Genomic DNA, 21070 nt, shown 5'->3' with positions numbered 1-21070 from the left:
ACCCCCCCACCCCATACTGTTGTGCATGGTAGTATATTTTAATTAATATATAATTAATATTGTAGGCTTTACCTACCAATATTGGATAATAAAAAATGAATATTAATAGAGAGAAGGAGCCCACTTTCACATTCTAAAAAAGTGAAAAAGAATCAGACATATTGTGATAGTTAATTGTTACAACACATTTTTATAATTTTCAAAGGTCTCTTGGGCTAAGCAACTTAGCAGTGTGGTAAACAAAAAAAACACTATTAATTCAGAAACTTCTTTTAAGAAAAAAAATTCAGTTCTTGTCTTATGAATTTTGTATTTTGAGACACAAATTCTAAATCAATTTATTTACGATAATGAAAATAACATTTAGCAGCAATAAATATGCATACTGATAAAGAGAACTAAAATGTCTGCATATATTAGTTATTAGTTAATTATCATTAGATTTAACGTCGCAACAGACTTTAGAAACATGTAAGAAAGTGTTAATTGCCTTAAAAAGTATTCCTTCCGTCCCACTTTATATGTGAATTTTTTTTTATAAATAGTTGATTCATAATACTTGTCATTTCATAAAATCAATACATAAATTACCATATTCTTCCTTCTTTTTTTTTATCCTTCTGAGTTATTAGCGTTGAAAATATACATTTGATCAACTTAGAAAAGCTAAGTAAATTGTTCATGTTCATTGGTTAAATTAATTAATCAAAATAAATTAATTCATATTCATTGATTGAAAACTTGAGTTTCAAAAAAAAATATTAATCAAAATAAATTAATTCATATTCATTGATTGAAAACTTGAGTTTAAAAAAAAAATAAGTGTAGAAAGATAAAGTTGCATCATTTCTTAATGCAAGTGCAAAGTAAAAATTTGACATATAAATGGGACAGAGGAAATACATATTTAGCGAATTAATTGCCGCTAAAGACCAATGATAAATTTGAGCATAAGAACACTTATAATGTATTTAGGTAATCAACTGGAACAAGTCATAATTGAAGTGTCTAAATAAAATTTACTGACAAATTTAAGCAGCAGTCGAATCGATGTGCCCAAAAGAAAACATAAGATGATACAATAAGAACATTTCTATACACCAAATTCTTATACCATCATTTTCCAGAAAACTAAAAAGGCATGGTGTCAGCCTATTTAGATTGCAAAAATACAACAAAGATGAATACCAGCTCTTTAACTTCTACATAAGTTGTGCTAATGCCATGTATGACTAATGTATCCTGTTAGGTACAAATACTCCGTGACGAGTTCTGGAGAAACTACGTAGATTGACAAAGTATCATTCGAGATGTTTCAGTTCCAGAGTTCGATCAGCTGCCTCCTGAAGCGACATCAGGAGTAGCTACACGATGAGTGTGTTTAGGATGTTCGAGATACACTTTCACTCTCCAAGAGCTCATAGTTGCGCATCAGTTTTAGTACATAAGCATCATCGTGCAAAGAGAAAGGAACGCTGCCAAAGTATCAACAAGAGAAGTCATGTTTAGAAAGAACACGAAAAAGAAAATGCTAGTAAACTGAATCTGGATTTCTACGACAGATAATGCAGAAATATTGAACAGAAATTCTTTTATTCTTCACGATGATGATGATGATGACGACAATGATATGCAAATCCTAACCACTTATGGTCGGGAAACTAAGATTTGACTTGAGGAAAAAGAATGTAATGGCATTATTTTCGTCTTGGATTGTCCTGTAATTCTCTCTCTATTAACACTTCTCCATACATTTCATGCTTCTAATAGTTCCTAAATAATGCTTAAATTCTTCAAAAAGAAGGCAACATTACCTTCATTTTTGGATCCACTTTCATCTAAAATCATAAAATATGACTCTTACATTGTTAATCGAGTTCAAAGGATACCTAAATCGGGACGGAAGAGGATAGATGGTATCTTGCATATTCACTAAGTTGCTCGAACTCTTCACTTTTGATGCAACGTCCGTGTCGGATTCTCCATAAATACACTAGTTTTGGAGATTCCGAGACGCACTCGTTGACAATTTTGAAGAGTCAGAGAAACATATGTGATTCATCCCCTTTCTCCTCTCATTATCATCTTTCTCCAGATTTGAACTCCTCCTTTGGTAGGTTCTTGAAATTCCAACTTGCTATTTACATTTAACGTCAAAGATCATGGACACGATAATTAATAGGTTTCCAAGTGACAGAAGGCTTTGGAGTTCCAATATAGACCTCCACAGCCAGCAGGGATCGACTAAATATTGAAAAGTTGAAATCTGATGGGAAGCCTTGGAGCAACGGTAAAAAGCTGTCTCCATGTGACCTATAGGTCACGGGTTTGAGTCGTAAAAGTAGTCACTAATGCTTGCACTAGGATAGGTTGTCTACATTACATCCATTTGGGTACGACCCTTCACTAAACCTTGCTAACGCAGGATGCTTTATGCACCAGGCTGCCCTTTTTTTTCACTATTGAAAAGTTCAAACTAAAGTTGAAGGTGAAGATTCACTACCGTCCACCACCCCTCCCAGGAGATCTGCCTATGCGACCTACGAAGTATCTTAGTCTTCTGATATCAATCGTCTTTCTGCAACTCTAATCCAATTAGTACAACAATGCAAAAAACAGGCTGCATGATAAATAGCTGCTTTCTTTTGTGGGGAGAATCTATTATCGGTCCTATGAGGATGACAACGAATTCTTACTGTACACAAAATTTTAATCACATGCCAAACGATATAGTATCAGTTGGCGTTTGAATATGTTCACGTACCTGTTGAAGTCAAAGTGGACCAACTGCATATCCTCCGAGATCTCAACTTCAACCGTAGCATGGGGAGCAGTCTATATCAGTATTTTGGCAAATAAGAGACAAGTCAGAAAGGTCACTATCCGTATCTAAATTCTTTGGTAAGTTAAACAGGAAACTCTGCAAATTATAGGCATGTAGTCATAGACTTCTCAGAAGTTCAAGAGTAGAGTAGTTTACAGAAAGTCGCATATATTTCCAATAATTACGGTGAACATGGATTATCCATTTGTCTTGAGGTAACCGTGTTAAATTAGTATGAGGTGGTGTGAGTATTTTGTACAGAACCGTAAAAGTTATACTAAAACAGCTTGTTGCTACACACTGGAAATGTACATAATGATACTTACAAGCCCCGTACCTGATAGTTGATACATACCCCCCATGCCTATATCAAAGTCCATGAATATAGTCGCGTTCCTTTTTAGTTTGTCCAGAAAAGAATATTACTTTTCTATAATTAGATATAACTTAACCTTAATTCCTTTTTTACCCTTACTGAAATGATTTATTGCCACACAATGCCTACGGGATTGATTTAGACCACAAATTTCAAAATTCAGAAGTCTTCCTTTCTTTTTCAAACTTTGTGCTTTGTCAAACAGTGTCATATAAATTAAGACGAAGGGAGTAAACAACTAGCTGAGTGAACTGCAAGTGATGTGTCAAACAAGTAGGGTGCTTCCAGTCTTGGAAATCCTAAGTTCGAATGGTGGTTCCAACTCCAAACACTCACCAATTAGGCCTCTAACTCATGCTTTCGGTGATATCTCTACGTGCTCGTAACAAATTCCACACCAACATGCATTTTATGCAAAATTATTTGGGAAGTAACTATAACAACATACCCAGTCTAATTCCACGAGTGGGATCCGGGAAGGGTGATGTATGTGTAGCCTTATCCCCATACTTTGTGAAGGTGTTTTGGAAGTTAATAAGAATATTATTTGTTTCATATCTCTATGTGAGCTTTGTGTCTCAGCCAACGAGTTGGACATAATAACACATCATTTGAAAGATAGGGAATAAAATCATTCTCATGAACAGTAAGAAAAACAAAAACCAATCAAACTGAACATTATAAAATTGCTTGCAAATCTAAAATGTTTGTCAAAGACTTAAAGGGAATTTAACGCACAACATTACTAATATAAAAAAGTAAATTAAAAGATACGAGTCAAAATTGATTATAAACCTACGCCGTTTGACAAAAAAAAGGACTTTATCTTACACTATCAATAACACAAGTAGTAAATTAGAACGTGAAAGATATAATTAAGTACCATTAACTTTAATCATTGCATAATCGAAGTGTCTACCATGTAAAATAACTAGATGCAGTAATTTCAGAGGAAAAATTAAAGCCTTATACCTGAACAAGTATAAATGGCAAAGAGAATCCTTGTGAAGGGCCATTTGTAGATTTACACGACTGTTCATTCCGCAGCTTAAGATTTTGCAGACTTGCAAGCTTTCCCAATATGTGCAGAAAGTTAAAGATCATTGCCACAATTCAGTTAGGTGAATGTAGTGTTTTTTCGATGTTTATTTGAAGAGCTTATGACATTTGGTACGAAAGGAGTAGACAATGAACATACTTGCTCTTCCAAGTCTTTCAGATATGCAGCTTTCTTCCCAATCTTCGCCAATAACTCTGCATGCCCCTTCTGGAAAAATACAGATTTTTTATATAATATCATCGAAAGACACGGTGAGTCTATACAGAAATGTGGGAATCAGTTGTAATGCAGGCCCGCTTCTCAATGAGGCCAAGGAATTAAGCATTCTTATACAACTAGGATCAGTTATATATACACACACACACACACACACACACACACATATATATATATATACTTTTAGACTGCCATTATGCTCATCAATGCAGTTTAGGCATCTCACAATTCCAGTTTCACCCTTAGCAACTAAAGCAACCGCTTTCAAACAGTCCAAGATTTCCATCAGCGTACGATCATAAAGCTTAAGCCTTATGCATACATACAAAAGATAGTGAGAGATGATGATAAATTTTTAAATCTCAAGCTACCTGCTAACCTTAGTTTCCTCCATGTCCCTTGCATCTGAATTAGGAAGGCCTTTCCAGCGGATCTCCTTTCTATCTCTTTCGATAACGTCAAGGGCCATAAGGACATTGAGCGAATCATATACTCGTCTGCGTATATTCTTCTCATCTGACTGGAAAGGTTATAAAGCATTCTATTCAAATCATAGTTGACGGAGAAAAGAAATAATTAACGTCTTGAGATCTCTACTTAACCTCATTAAGGGGAACAGAGGAACTGTTTTCCATTGTCATTAACTCGGCTATGATTTCGTCTGCAACCTATATATCAAGAATGATAATCTATATGTCATATGCATATACTAGGAAAATCCAGAAAGACGAACAAGAATCAAGACAGAGGAGAAAAGGTAAGTTTTCACATTAGCAAGGATGAATTGTGTAAGCGCCTAAAATATATATGGTGGTACAATGTTTTTCTTCTAGCTTAAGATTCAACACCACCATATCTCTACCAAAAAAGCAATTTTCATATAGGCTTTTTGTTAAGCATGACGAATAATGTTCAATATTGCAACATTTCATTGAGCGAGCAATAAATTGAAGTTCAAAAATCCAAGCAGTCATTTACTCATAAATAGCACAACCATTTATGCGTTGGAGAGATCGTTTCTTATATGCAGTAGAATAGAGATACTAGGAGGTAATTCTTAGTAAAATAAATGAAGATAGAAATGTTGCGAAGACTGAGAAGGTTTGATACTTATGATGTATAGGATAGATATCTACTAGGTCTACCTTCGCGAGACTCTTTTTCGAGTGTATAGGCTAGGTCTACCTTCGCGAGACTCTTTTTCGAGTGTATAGGCTAGGTCTACCTTCGCGAGACTCTTTTTCAAGTGTATAGACTAGGTCTACCTTCGCAAGACTCTTTTTCAAGTGTATAGACTAGGTCTACCTTCGCAAGACTCTTTTTCAAGTGTATAGACTAGGTCTACCTTCGCAAGACTCTTTTTCAAGTGTATAGACTAGGTCTACCTTCGCAAGACTCTTTTTCAAGTGTATAGGTCATTCAGTCTAGCAGAACAAGGGTCAAACTTACCTCACTGTATGTGATTCGTCCCTTATCTTCCACCTTCTTACAAACTGCAAATTGACAAGTTAAAAATGAAAAAATTGAAATCGTTATCCAGAACAAAAGGAGTTACCCACAAAAGGCCATATGTATAGGACATTAAGCATTCCTTAGATTATCACCGACCCATTATACTGTATTGTCTTAGACCTCCTCCGACAATTTTTGAGCCTTTCTTCAGCTTTGCCGTGTCACTTTACAAAATTTCATAAACATATATAGGAATTAGAAACCATTTATAGGTCTTCATAACCATACAGAAAAATAAAAGAGAAAGAAAAGTACTTATCAGTTAATTAAATCACCTAGTCTGTCTATGCTGATTAACATGCAATGTTTTGTCATCATAATCTGCTGTGGCTCGAAATGAACTCTTGCCCTCAGAACGTCTCCGGTTGATCCCTTGAATAGTGCTTGCAGAGGTTTCGCCATCCATCATACAAGCAGATTTCCTTGTGACAAAAAAAGGAGAAAAAACATGACATCGTGGAGTTAGTACACCAATTTAACCTCTCGTACTCCTTCATGAGGATACAAAGGATAAAAATATAATTAACCCCAACTCATTATGAATTGATGCAGTACAGTAATTTAACTGATGCTTTCGTAGGTCGACCAGAACAACTCAGTTAGTACAATTCTTTGCAATTGCAAGCAAGAAGATACGAAGCAAAAGCCTCAACCAACGGTTGGACAATAGTAAAGATTCATAGCAAACTCAAATAGCTACTTGTACTAAAAGAACAAATAAGCATAACTATTAACAAACAATAAAAATATATTACGACGTGGGAGGAACATGAATATACTACTTATAATATCATCCGCAATTGCTTGAATCTTGAGACATTCTTCAAACCAATCATAAAACTCCCCCCCATCTAAGAACCATATACGAGACTTTCAACTCGTAAACGTTTAACCTTACTATGGTCAAAAACACACCTGAACTATCTTTTTTTTTCCACGAGTTTCACACCGCAACTATCCGTTTTTCCCTTTTTCTACCAAAACTATACACATCTACGTATTAAAACACACCTAGTTGACTAGACAGTGACAGGTAAAAAAAAAACTAGTAATTGGCCTAAATAGTTTTAAGGTATAGTTCAAATAGAAAAAAAAAAAGGAAACAACTGATAGTTAGATAAGAAACTCGCAAAAAAATGTGTTTTTTACCATTTAATCAAACAGTAGGATTGAAAAAAAAACTTATGAAACAGTTACTAACCTCATAAAATTCTACATTAATACCCACAAATCCAAAATGCAACCTCAATTTGTGTAACAGAATCAGACATTATTACAGAAATTACAAATTAAACAACAATCAATTGAAATTTAGTAAAGTTTCCCCTTTTTTGGTTAACACAATTTACAAAACAAATCAATTGAGATATAAAAGTACCAAATTTCACAATTGAATTTCAATCTCAAACAACAAAAATAAACCCTAAAATAATTTATCCTAAAAAAATAAAAAAAAAGGGAAAAAAAGTGAAGAACCTGATAGTTGAGTGTCCTTGAAGACAAGAATCAGTAACAACACTGAAATGGTCGAAAAAAAAAGACAATTATTATTAGTACCAGAAAAGAAAAAAAAACAGACAATTTGACCAAACATGACCTTAAAAGTCAAAGGCTTGTGTTCCCGCTATTTCATTCTCTATTGTCTTTTACGGTTTTGACCCTCGGTTGATCGGTTCGGTACTGAGATGGTTTGAATATGTGAAGAGGAGATTCACATATACTCTACGGAATTATGTATACACGTTAGCAGGTATTTCGAGTGTTGTCTAATTTTTCTTATCATATACTAATTACTACAAGGGAAAAAAGGATAAATATGTCCCTGAATTATCGTAAATAGTATGCATATACATACCCTCTGTTATTATTTTTGGGACATTGGTGCCCCTGCCGTCCAAAAAATATAGCTTATATTTCCTTCACTCTAACGGAAGACTAAATAGGGACACATGGCGCAATATTATCTATCGATTTGATATTGATAAATATCGGGTCGATGGATAAAATTGTGATACGTGTATGTTTATTAGTATAAAGGGAATATATGCTTTAGTTTTTTAACAACGGGGGCGGCAATGTCTCAAAAGTATGATAGAGGGTATATGCATACTATTTATGATAGTTCGGGATATATTTGTTCTTTTTCCATACTATAATTAATTCGTTTTGATTATCATATTAATTGTTATTGCTATTGTATTTTCTTCATTATTTTCTGTGTGACTTATTTATTATTATATGTTTTTTTCTAGATATGCTAAACATACGCCGAAGGTCGATCACAAACAGTTCATTAGGAATGCCATTTTGCATACAATCACCCTCCTCAAACCCTATTTATGAGATTCCATCGAATAAGTTCTTATAGTAACATAAATTTTAAGATTTTTAACTTGTGAGTTGTGGCAAAGGAGTAATTGTGAGTCAATTGATACGAACATTAGGTGGACCTCTTGAACAGTCTATCGAAAACAATCTCTCAACTTTTACAAGTTTACGTATACACCACCCTCCGCAAACCAGTCATGGATCACATTAGGTATATATGTTGTTATAACCAAAGAACAAACAAAAGGATTCTCATCATGTCAAATAATAATTATACAAAGCAAAGAGGCAAAAAGAGTATGAAAAAGAGAAGAAATATTTTCAAGAGCAATAAAAGAGTTTTGTATAATTTATTTACATTGTCTTGACCTGAAATTTTCAGTATCAAGGAGCTTAAGTACAAGTTTCTCTAGGCTTCTTGAGCCTGTTGATGGTTTGACAACATCTACACTGCCATAAACTATACAAGGATCTTTACCTAAAGAAGAAGTTCCGACACACCAAGCCCCTGGCGAAAACACGCCATGAGACCTTCTTAAGATTTCCTTGTCAATTTTATCGAGAACTGGATCATCAGTAGCAAAAGTACGAGCAAAGGGGACACCGCTCTGGATCATGTCCTCAAAGTGCTTCAGTGTTAAATTGATAGGATACTGCTTTGGGGGATTGTCCCATTTGATGTAATGTAAGTCGTGGTTCACTGTCGTGTTCTGGTAGTCTTTGTGATTGCAGACAATGGTGTGGAAGTAGCCCTCAAGAGAATACAAGAAATTTGTGTAGTACATCAGAAGAGTGCGCGGTAGATTGTCCCAACCCCAAATACAGAACTCAAGGAATGGCCTCGAGAGCATCACCCATTCAGATCCTGGAAGTGAAAACAAAACAGCAAATGACTATTAGGGAAACAATTTTTTACGAAAAAAAAGGAGCTAACAGTTTTAGCATTGAGCTATATGACTATTTGAGTAGTAGTAGTATCTTTTAGCACCCCAAAAGCAATTCAAGAGGTGAGGACCGCCCAAGACAATATAAAAAGACCGATTTCTCCTAATCCCATCGATGTGGGACTCAAAACCTCCTCACGCCTAGTACTAGACATCTTGGGGTCTGGCTCGAGTACCATGCTATGGACCTTAGACCTAACTCAAGCCCAAGCCTGAAAACTAGTTCAAAAGGTGAGGATTGCTCAAGACCCTGACAAGAGACCAATTTCTCCTCATCCCACCGATATGGGACTCAACAAAAATTCTACCTTAGAATACGCTCCTTAATATATATATATGTTTATTGTTGGAAAGCATAAAAAAGTGTCAATTAATCATCAAAAGAATGGCCGTACCTCATCTATCTATGTTACACAAGTTTTTGTTGCCACACTATTTTGCTTAGAATCTGAAAGGCATCAAGAATATCATTTTGATACAAAATCATCAAGAGGAAAGCAGATTCCTGATCCAGCAAACTCACTCCTAGTTTGATTATATACAGCATTTATGAGAAAACTGTTGGAAAATCATCTTGAAAGCTATCTACTTTCCGAGTCCAAATTTGTGTATCCTGACATCTACATGTGTTTTGCATTAGAAGGTAACAAGTAATGGGATCACAACAGAAGATGAAAAATGGCTAATTAAAAGGGCTACTCAGATAAGATGATGAAACTCTAGTCCCACGACCACTTACTCAGGCTGCTACACCCTGACTCCCCCCTCCTCACTGCCGTAAAAAGGTGAAGAAGTGTGTCATCCAAGTTACGTCAAAGTAATCATTGTCCAACATCTGTTAATTTAACACTAGATACCAGTAGGAAGCATGTTATTCTGCTTGCAGAATGCCCTAAGAGCTCTGCCTTTTTCTCATTTGCCCTTGCAATCCTTCATTAGAAACTTATCGCTAGGACCCTTTTATTCTGCTATCTACCTTAAGAGAACTTATGAATAAATGATTACTGATCTCTATTTTATTCCCAGTTACCTTCCCAAAAAACAAATCAATTATCTATCGGTGGAGTAAAAAAAATGAATCACTATAATGTAGAACACACTTATGCATGCATATAATATGTGTGTATCCAGAAAAGGAAGCAAATTTTCGAGCAGTACCCATGAACACCTTGAAAGAAGCAGGCACAGATCTTTTCTCCTTAGCCCAGAACACACCAGATTTCTTCAGATGATATAAACCGGGGTCTATTATAATAGGTCTCACCCTTGAAAACCTAGAAAACAGAATAGGTAACGGAAAGTTACTCTACAGCAGTCATCAAAGACAAGATCTGTTTGCCTCAAAAAGAGAGAGATCCTATGAAACCATAGTCAAGTGATAGTATGCTCACTCTTTGTAACCAATATTACTTGAGTGCTCAAGAAAATTCAGGTCCCTAGGCAAGTATGAGAAAATGTGGAGTATATCTGAAAGAAAAAGAAAAGAGATTAGATTGCATACAGATAATTGTAACAAATGTCCATTACTGAAAGCTGGAAATTGCTAAATAGATTGACCATATCAAAAGAAAACAATAAGCGGTGATCATCTTTGGCTAAGACTATTAAAGAAGCTGGAAAATGATAGCAATAATAAACCTGGGAAAGAAATAGAATGAAAAGATTAAGAACTGATAGAATGCTAGTGGTTTTTTGTTTTCACTAAATACTCGAGGCGAAATAGAACAGACTTAAATTCATTGAAAATCATTAGACTTAGCATTTCACCATATAAGTAGAAGTTAAACATGATGCTTTTGCATTTATTTGATAAAAACAATATAGTTCTAAGGTTACAGAGCACATACACATATAAATTATAATAACTACTGAACTCATTTAATCTTGTCGACTGTCTAATGTTCCTTACATACACCATACTTGGGACATGGACCTCAAAATTACAAAGCTTTAGCAGAAGTTATATTCACCTGTATTAGCAAATAAACTAAATTTCTTTCAAAGACTTCAGTGTGGTGACAATATTCTCCTAACTGTAACATATTAGGAATAATCAACTGAAGAAAACTTATAAGCATGTAATATAGATTCTTTCAAAACCTTCCAATTAAGAAGTGCAAACATTCAAGTAATTAACTAAACTAATAATATTACTCATTTCCTATGTACCAATAAACAACTTCTAGCTTAAAATAGCGTATCAATTCAATCAAACTTAAGCGAGCTATTTTTCAGCCACTTAATTTCTCCTTAGTCCTGCATTCACCCTGTATAGCCTAGCAACTTCATATCAACTTCAAAGAACATAACTAGGCTGAGCAAAAAAAATTAAAATTTTGAGAGTCCTGCTGAGGAACAGCATTGATCAAATCCATTATCAGCACTCGTCAGGGCGAACTCAGATATTACTACATCCACTACTCTGTCATGTCAATAAGGACATAGTATAAATGTACATACTTCAAACACTTTCAACAATATATACAATTCTAGCCAAGAACAGTTAGTGCACTTTAAAACAAGTTACACCCTCCAATTATTATTCTTATAAAGAAAACAAAGAGAATAGAGTATGAACTCAATCAAACTTAAGCAAGCTATTTTCCAGCAACTTAACTTCCCCTTACTCCTAACATCCATTTATAGAAACTACACTTCCTATCAAGTCTTAACAACAAAGTAGGGTGAGCCAATCAATTTAAAATTTTGTGAGTCTGCCCTGCTGAGGAGCATCATTTGAATCAAATCAGCATCATTAGTATAGATCCACTATTTTCAGTCAGTAGGTACAAAGTATTAGTCCGTTAACTGCTCCTTCATGACAATTAGTGCAGACTTAGTACAAATCTACACATTTCAAACCAATAACAACAAAAACAGACAGTGTAGTCCCATAAGCAGGGTCCGCGGACATAGTGTATGCAAGACCTTACCCCTACCTCAGAGGTAGAGAGGCTATTTTTAGAAGACACTCGGGCTCGGCTCAAGTAACAAACATCAGATCAGCTAAAAGAAAAATACATAAGTAAATCGGACATAGAAAGTAATTCGGAAAATATAGCATCCAAAAGAGGAGCAATAACAATAACCAACTAATATGATAATTGAACAATAGTAAATAACAAGGAGTAACAAAAGTCTTAAAACAGGCAACTACGAGAAAAATGCTACTACTACTGTCTACTGGTATAAACAAGGAAAAAGGTACAATACACCAAACTACCACCAATCCTATCGCGCTAGGAAATGAGACAACGTTCAACTGCCTACTAACCTTAGACAAAGTTCAACTACCTACATTGCGCTAGGAAATGAGACAACGTTCAACTACCTGCTAACCTTAGACAAAGTTCAACTACCTACATTGCGCTAGGAAATGAGACAACGTTCAACTACCTACTAACCTTAGACAAAGTTCAACTACCTACTAACCTTAGACAAAGTTCAACTACATACTAACCCATCATAACCACTTATCTACCGCCATGTCCTCGAAAAGAAGAATCTGCACCAAATATAGTTTTTACACTACAAACATATCACATCCCTTCAAAGTAACAACAGGAAGAATCAGAGTACTAACCATCTTGAGTCATAAGGGGATAATCAGAGGCACTAAGATTAATAAACCAATCCCAACTCTTAGGCAGCTTCAACAAAATAGCAATGGAATGCAACATAGAAGCCAACATAGTAGGACCTTTATAAGTAACCAGATCTGATCTTCCCACAACCTTAACATTCCCAAAATCCCTAAACACAAATTCCGACTTAACATACTTAGCCAACTCCAATCTCTCACTATCCAAACTCTCCAAATCAAGATGCAACAGATAATAATTCCTCGGATGATACACTGCCTGAAGCAGCCTTTTCATCTTTACTCCATCGTTTTTAGTACCCGAAATCAAGTAAGCTAATCGAGGCAACTCAGGCAAGATTTCATCATAAAGAAGTGATTTTGAATGTGGGGTTGATGATTTAGGCTTAAATGAGGAAGTGGGGTTGGTTAAAATTAGTGTAAGAACGAGTATAACAACAAAGATTGTGAATACAACAATGGGTGTTGACCATTTCTTATGGTGAATGAATCTAATGTGAGCTCTTTTCATTGATTCTTGGTGAAAAAAAAAAGATAATTTTTGGGTTCTTGATTTAGTTTTACTGTTTGGGATTTGTGTTTAGCTTAGATTTGAAGAATTTGAAGGGGGAAAATGCAGGTTAAAGATGGAGGTTGGATAGTGACTGGGATTTTGCTCAAAGAGGAAGAAATGACATGTTGACTGTCACCAATATCTTCCAGGTTTTTATTAGTAATAAAGGAAAAAATCTTTGTTCGGATTTACTTGTTAAATTTTAACTTGACATAAAATAATAAGAAATTTTTTACATATAGTTATTTAAAAATAGTTTAATTACTCTTCATAACTATAGTTAGATAATTATAATTTGTAGCTAGATATTATATGGAGGAGAGAGGCGAGCAAGACAAAGAAAGAGGAGAAAAAGAGTGGGAGAAATATGAATCGTATATGTATATCGGTTAGATAATTATATAAATATATAGATATATATATATTTGTACATATAGCAAGCAAGAGCGGGAGAGGGAGGAGAGAGGCGAGCGATATTGGGAGAGGGAGGAGAGAGGCGAGCGATATTGGGAGAGGGAGGAGAGAGGCGAGCGATATTAGGAGAGGCGAGCGAGAGAGGACAGAGAGTGGGAGAGAGGTGAATTGGATATGTATATAGATTAAATAATTGTATATTATACATATGTATTTATATATTCTGACGAATTATATATATACAAAAGTGACTAATTATACAAATTTGAAGTCAATCCACGTAATTAATGTATAATTTTAATCGCGAGTGGTAATTATAGCAAATTATATCTATGATGAGTAATTAAATAGTATAAAATTTGTTTTGTTGCGTAATTATCGCGAATAATAATTGATATACTCTAGTAAATTTATTATTTTATATTTTGTCTATTTAATAATGCTTGTCAACTATTAACTGTTCGTAAACTAACTTATTAAGAAAACGGATGGTGGAAAACAAATTCTCACTAAAGCTTTCTAATTTCCTCTTCGTTTCTATTTACTTATAAAATATTTTCTAATTTAATGTCCTATTTTACTTGTTATTTTTATAAATCAAGAAAAGACAATATATTTTTTTCTATTATACTTTATTAACATTGAGTTAACGTCAATAAAAAATATAGTGAGTAAATATATTTGTGATCCTATTAATAATATGTAAAATGATATTGTTGAAACAGTACACATAATTTAAGGACACATGAGTCGATGATTAGATTATACTTCCTTCGATTCATATTAATTAATTATTATAGTAAAAAAATAGTTCTCATATTTTTTCTCCGTCTTAATAAAACAAGAAAACATTAATTAAAATTTTCATCTATAACCTTTGTAATTAATTATTTTTAATAAAATTTGTTTGTACAATTTTCAAAATATTTTAAATTGATGAATTAGTAAAATTATTTTTTACTTATATAATATTTTAAAAAATATATAAAATAAAAAATAATCAATTAATATGAGACAAATAAAGCAACACATAAGCTTGTGAAAAACAAGCGGTAAATTAAATAATTAAACGATATGAATTAAAATATAGAATTGTGTATTTATGAACTTTGATAGTTTAGCAGCTTAGAGACCATACCAAACTCAAATGACTTTTCTAAATCAACTTCACACCTAACTTTTTATTTTTATCTCGACGAACATGGTATGATATATATTGAATTATTATATTATATTATAGATTTTAATATTATAATTATGATATATGATATTTGTTATGGTATATAATATATAGTTAATTTTTAATATTTAGTAAGATATTTTATATTTAAAAATAAAATATTGAAATATTAAATATTATATCGAAATATATAATTACATGAATAATACACACATATATGCAATCTAGGATTAGTATTAACTAAATGTTTAAAAGTTTAAATGTGAATACTCTATTTTAATTGAAATGTAACTGATGAACAAAATGACTTGTTTTTACTTTATTTTGAATATATATGTGTAATATATTAGTATGATACAATTGAAACATTTTTTTTAATAGTTGAAGTCATAACTATTATACAAATATATATTAGTAGAAGTTGAACTAACTATGATTAACGATATACCGTACCATGGAATACCAAAACCAAACTTCAATATACTGAATTGAATTGATATGATAATGATATAATAAATTAAAACTTGAATTTCGTAATTTCAATATCAAAACTTTCAAATATCATACGGTACCGTACTGTATCGTACCATACCATATCACGTGCATTCCTACTTTTACTTTTACCACATATATGAGTTATTCATTCGTTCAAATATCATATCGTATTGTATCATATCATATCATGTCCGCCTCTACTATATTTTTACTAGGGAAGTGTCATTTTTTGTGATTTTTTAAAATACTTGTTTTCCTATAAAAAAATTTGTCAAAATAATTCAAACGTGAAAAATATTACTTTTGAAATGTTTCTTGTTTGCTCCGTCCCTTCAATAATAAATTGTGTTGTTTAGTTTTTTTTTAATTATTATTTTGATTCAATAAAGATAATTTTATATAATAAAAAATGATTAAAGAGCTTTCTTTTTTTTTAAAAATATTGATTAAGAATAACTTAGTAGAATTTTACTTACTCTTTAGGAGTTTAATAATTTTCTTACGAAATATATTCAGACTAAAAATATCACTTATTATAAAACGAACGGAATAATAATTTGGAGTTCGTTGGACTATGGAAAGAAGCAAACTTCAAAATGATTTTGGATTTGGCACATTGTCACTTCACCGTGATGGACCTCACCTCTTTTTTAAAAAATTATTTTTTATTTTTCGGAAAAAAAAATTAAAATATATTCGAATTTTAATTAAAATTATCGTAATAATATTAAATTTTAGAAAAAACATTTTATTTTTGCATTATTCAATAACGTATTCTTGAACAATATAAATATAAATAGTAACGTGTTCACATGAGCACATATATACCTTTAAATATACTATTAAATTGTGCAGAAAGTAAAAGATCCTCCATTAAATTTGATATCGTAACGTCAATTTCGATCAAACTAGAAATATTTTTTACACCCTTTTCCTTTATTTCTCTATGATTTATTTGGACTAATTGAATACCCCACTTTATTCATTTGAGAATTACACAAGTACTAATTTATTTCGATTTCACTATTTTTTTACTTTTTTTACTATACACGGATTATTAGACCAATAGCTAAATAATCGATTTGTTAAGTCGATAAACTTTGATCATTTGACGCATTAACTCAAATTGCAACAAAGTATGTTACTAGTAATTACTTATCCTTCTTTAATTAGTATTTAAAATTTATTTATCTTATTAATTAAAATTTGTATAGTGTAATATCGATAAATTGAAATTAAACTAGTGTGAAGCTTATTACATGTGAAATTTTTTGTTTAAAGTGATTAGTTCACTTTCTCCATAAAAGTAGGAATATATATTATTTGGTTGAACAATTTAAATTTCTAGGAATATATATTTATTTTCTTTAATAAGAAGTCTAAGTTCTAAAAATTCATATAAAATCATTAAAGAGTGCTTCCTTTTAATGCTATGAAAATCAATTATTTCACTTATTAAGTTAATTGAATTCAAATATAAAATATAAATTTTAAAAAGATATAATATATAAATATGTCTTTTAACTGATATTTATGTTCTTCAATTTAAGTGTGCACTAATGGTCATTTAAATAATTATAACATTAGACAAATAAATAAACACGTTAAATATGATAAATTGTGTGAAATACACTTGCACTACGTGACAAATCGTATAAAATTCATCTCGTAAAATACACGTATCTACTTACTTTATGATAATTAACGTGTTTACTTATAAATATCCAATATTAAGTCATTAAGTTAAGAATAAATACGTAAATAATCTAATTCTTCATGTAAATATATACATAATAATTATCAAAAGTAATAAATTCAGATTAAATCATTAAATTAAGAATAAATACATAAATAATCTAATTCTTCACATAAATATATACATAATAATTGTCAAAAGTAATAAATTCAGTTGAACTCGAACAAAATGTAAAAATTGCATTACAACAATCAAACTAACGCAGCAGCATCCGGCAAACCTTGCCGGAAATCGTCGTCGAAGTTCACCGCCGGCCGTTTAGGCCGTTTAACGGTAACGGCAGCACGGCAAACCGGACAACTTGATTTAGAACAAAGCCATTTATCAATACAAGAAAAATGAAAAATATGTTTACACGTCATCAATTGTCTAACTTCTTCTCCGTCAATAAACGCCGTCAAACACACCGGACACTCATTGCCGGGATCTTCCTCCTTCTCCGGCGATGTTCTTTTTTCATACTTCACAGTCGATAACATATCCGTATGTTGTGTAATAATTCCGGTGGTCGACTCACCGGAAGTTTCGCCGGAGCTTCGCCGGAAAACATTATCCGGGTGTTTCATAGCGTAGATGAAAGCGAATACGATAGTCGGTATGATTATAAGTATGATCAGTGAGACAATTGCAAATAAAGGGGACATGTCGGAGCTCCGTTGAAGACGCCGGCGCCGGTGAAGGGAGAGGTTTTTGAAATTTTTAGTGGTAGAGGAATTGGGCATGATATTAATTGATTATGTATTATTATTAAGTATAGTGGCCATTTTTTTTAAAAAAAATAAATTATTTTGTATGGTTTTGGGAATTCAAGACAAGTGTACAATGCATTATGAGAATATTATATTCTAAAAATAATTTTATTTTTTTGGAATTATTGAGATATTAATGAGGATTATTAAAAGGGTGAAAATAAACGACAAAATAGTGTAAACATCATACATGAGATGAGATAAACATTTTCTTATATATATATTCGTTTCAATATATTTATCTCATTTTAACTTGACATGAAGATTAAGAATAAATAAAAATAAATTCAATTTCATGGTTTTAAATTAATAATATATAAAATGCAATAAAATATAATTTAATTATGTAATTTTTAAAAATGTCAAGAATCAGAAATTTAAAGACCTGAGTGCATCAATCTAAACTTAAAACAAAAATAATAAAATATGACTTTAGCTGGATTTGAACGTTGGTTTCAGGGTAGTACCTTCGGCTAATATACTAGCGAGTAGTAACACAAGGCTCTACTACTTTATGACTCATGATTGCACTATTAATTATATTTCAGTTTCTGCTAATTTTTCAGGTATATATACATGTATACGTGTAGAAAAAGATTTACGATTTTAACGAATGCATGTACACCCTTAACTTTTCATGTGGGTCAGCTTCTGCCTAGAAAATTAAAACTAAAGAGTGATTAAAAAAAAAGTAAATATTGTTTTTAAAACATACCAAAAAAGAAATAGAACAAACAATAATTTACCAAATTACAATTCGTTCCGAAAATCCATGGAAAGAAATCTCTTAAAAGGTGATGGGCTTGGAGTTTGTGGACCATATAAATGGTCATTTGGATCATTTCTATTAGGCCCATATATAGGAAATACAAAGATGTATACAAACAAAAACGAACGTAAACATTTGTATATACATATGCTCATTCTGAATCCACAGACTCTAAATTATGAATTTGCCTATGAGACTCCGACAACAAACCTATTAAACGTTGATGCGGAGGAGCCAATAACGTAGTCTCCGCACGACAAAGCGGGCAATTTCGATGAGAATGTAACCACACATTTATACATGGTACATGAAAAATATGCATACATTGAGACATTACCCTAACTTCATCACCTTCCAAAAATTCACCTAAACATATAGAACACATCTTCTTTTGTATCTTTGTTGTACCTCGATAAAACAATCAATTGCACCATTGAATTACTCGTGCTCGTGCTACTAGACGTCTCTTGACTTTGACTTATTGGGATAGTCGTGTTTTGCTCTGGAGGATCAGATGAATTGTTTTTACATCATGATATTATTATAAAATGTATAATAACGACGATTATAGCGCCAACTATGATACCAAGAAGGCCAACTATAACAGGGTTGATTTCGAGTTCTCTATAATGATGTTGTTCTTCTTCCATTGTTGAAGAATGATTTGATCAATAAGGTTTTGATTTTATTATGACAAACATAGTTGGAATGTTTAATTTGTAAGTCAAGTAAGGCTTGAGTATTTGTACTTATTATATATTTGTCTACATATATACAAGTTCTTACTTGGAATTTTAATTTGTTAGTATATATTATGTATAGCGTTAGAGGCACGTTTTAGTTACCATAAAATAGTATATAATATAAACTCCAAATGACTATTATTTTGGAACAAAATGATGATTTGAATTTGCATTACTTGGTAGAATTGTCTTTTTTTTTTTAATTCGATATCTGATTTGGAAATTGACTAATTGATATATGCATGGAGATTTGAGAAGTTCTAATTTGAAAGTAAATCGCTATTTACTGAAACGACTTACTTTAGCGTTGTTCTAATTTGAAGGAAAATTGTGAGGCATACGTTGAGAATTAGATACTATACAATTTATATCGAACAAGATAAAAGTTTCTCTAAATTTATGACTTGCGAAATTAAGTCATAGTTAGAGCACTTTAGGGTACAATTTTTTGGTAGGTAGATATATATAATTGCAATTTTCATAGCAAACAAAACTATAATTATGAAGCGTAATTATCGAAACTATAGCTACCAAACCTTACTATATCTATTATTTTTGTTATTTCTCAAATTTTTTACAAGTCCGATCTTGACTCTCTTCATAGCCCATATAGTTGAATATTGGGCTTTGGATTTTGGATCCAAAACATAACTTGGACAAGGTTTAAGGAATTTGCATAGAAATTTATGTTTTTTTACGAGTTATTATTTAAGCATCATTCTTATACACTCTATCAGACTTTAAGTAAGTATCTATTTTTACATTGTTCGCAAGTTAATTATATTAGAAAAAGTAATTTGTTATTCAATTGTGCACAAGTTATATTGAATTAATATAGTCTAGTATAGTCTTCATTTTACATATTAAATATTTTTAAAATAAAAAATAAAGGAACCCCCACCCCCCCACCCCAACAAAAAAAAAAGTAGTAATGATTCATGTTTCCACAAATTCATTTTGCTTGCATTCCAAACAACATTTATTTGACCTTAATATATATATTATTACTTCTTTTTCTTTAAATAAAGATAAGAAAGTGAACTCATTATTAGATGAATATTTGGACCAAAAGCTTAAGTGGAAAATAATTGTATTTAAAAGATGAACATTTTGATATATAAGTAGTGACGAGTATTAAGTATTATTATCAATAATAGATAAGAAATGTGACATTTTGACATTTCTCTCCACTTGTTCCTTATTTATTTTTAATTAAAAGTGATATTTACTCTATTTCCTTTTACTTATCTAGTTTAGATTTCCACTTATAAACGATATTAATTAATATATTATTTTACTAAAAAAAGTTAGTAACACTTTGAAACTCAAATTTGATTAAATAATCATCTAATTAAAAAGGGAGCATTTGTTAAAGTGAATATGTAATAATTTCTATTGGTTGCTGATCAGAGTTATTCATATAGAGATCAGTTATGTAGAGATGAGATTTATAAAATTTGATTATTCGTTGTACTTATTATTTTATTTTTTATATTGGATAAAATAATGTATTAATTAATTCATAACTTATACATATTTTATTTACGAAA

The 21070-nt window shown here is 31.9% G+C and overlaps 3 protein-coding genes across 6 annotated transcripts; all 3 read right to left on the bottom strand.

Annotated features, from left to right (window-relative positions):
* Nucleotides 1-999: 999 nt before the first annotated feature.
* On the bottom strand, nt 1000-7580 carry LOC101254825 (transcription factor-like protein DPA). Of its 4 annotated transcripts, none has more exons than XM_069289171.1 (10): nt 7465-7580; nt 6264-6410; nt 6085-6152; nt 5926-5969; nt 5079-5144; nt 4856-4996; nt 4399-4464; nt 4173-4271; nt 2765-2835; nt 1000-1475 (listed from the first exon to the last, which is right to left on the bottom strand). In XM_069289171.1, exons 2-10 carry the CDS (start codon nt 6395-6397, stop codon nt 1382-1384), a joined length of 783 nt encoding a protein of 260 aa, XP_069145272.1. In that variant the 5' UTR covers nt 6398-6410; nt 7465-7580; the 3' UTR covers nt 1000-1381. The 4 variants fall into 4 exon arrangements, with proteins under 4 accessions (XP_069145272.1, XP_019071358.1, XP_019071357.1 ...); XM_019215813.3 differs by having other exon boundaries at nt 4399-4467; nt 7465-7573; XM_019215812.3 differs by having other exon boundaries at nt 4399-4467; nt 7190-7473.
* Nucleotides 7581-8614: 1034 nt separating this feature from the next.
* On the bottom strand, nt 8615-13557 carry LOC101255423 (beta-glucuronosyltransferase GlcAT14C). The gene is made up of 4 exons (XM_004246383.3): nt 12844-13557; nt 10652-10727; nt 10419-10534; nt 8615-9181 (listed from the first exon to the last, which is right to left on the bottom strand). The coding sequence occupies exons 1-4, from the start codon at nt 13370-13372 to the stop codon at nt 8667-8669; spliced, it is 1236 nt and encodes a 411-aa protein (XP_004246431.1). The 5' UTR covers nt 13373-13557; the 3' UTR covers nt 8615-8666.
* Nucleotides 13558-17450: 3893 nt separating this feature from the next.
* On the bottom strand, nt 17451-17825 carry LOC101256321 (RING-H2 finger protein ATL33). The gene has a single exon (XM_004246827.5). The coding sequence runs from the start codon at nt 17823-17825 to the stop codon at nt 17451-17453; it is 375 nt and encodes a 124-aa protein (XP_004246875.3).
* Between the last annotated feature and the right edge of the window lie 3245 nt (nt 17826-21070).

This window comes from Solanum lycopersicum, chromosome 9 (genome assembly GCF_036512215.1).
Source record: "Solanum lycopersicum chromosome 9, SLM_r2.1".
Classification (NCBI taxonomy): Eukaryota; Viridiplantae; Streptophyta; class Magnoliopsida; order Solanales; family Solanaceae; genus Solanum; species Solanum lycopersicum.
The sequence above is the reverse complement of the archived record's forward strand: the minus strand, read 5'-3'. Positions and strand labels throughout refer to the sequence as shown.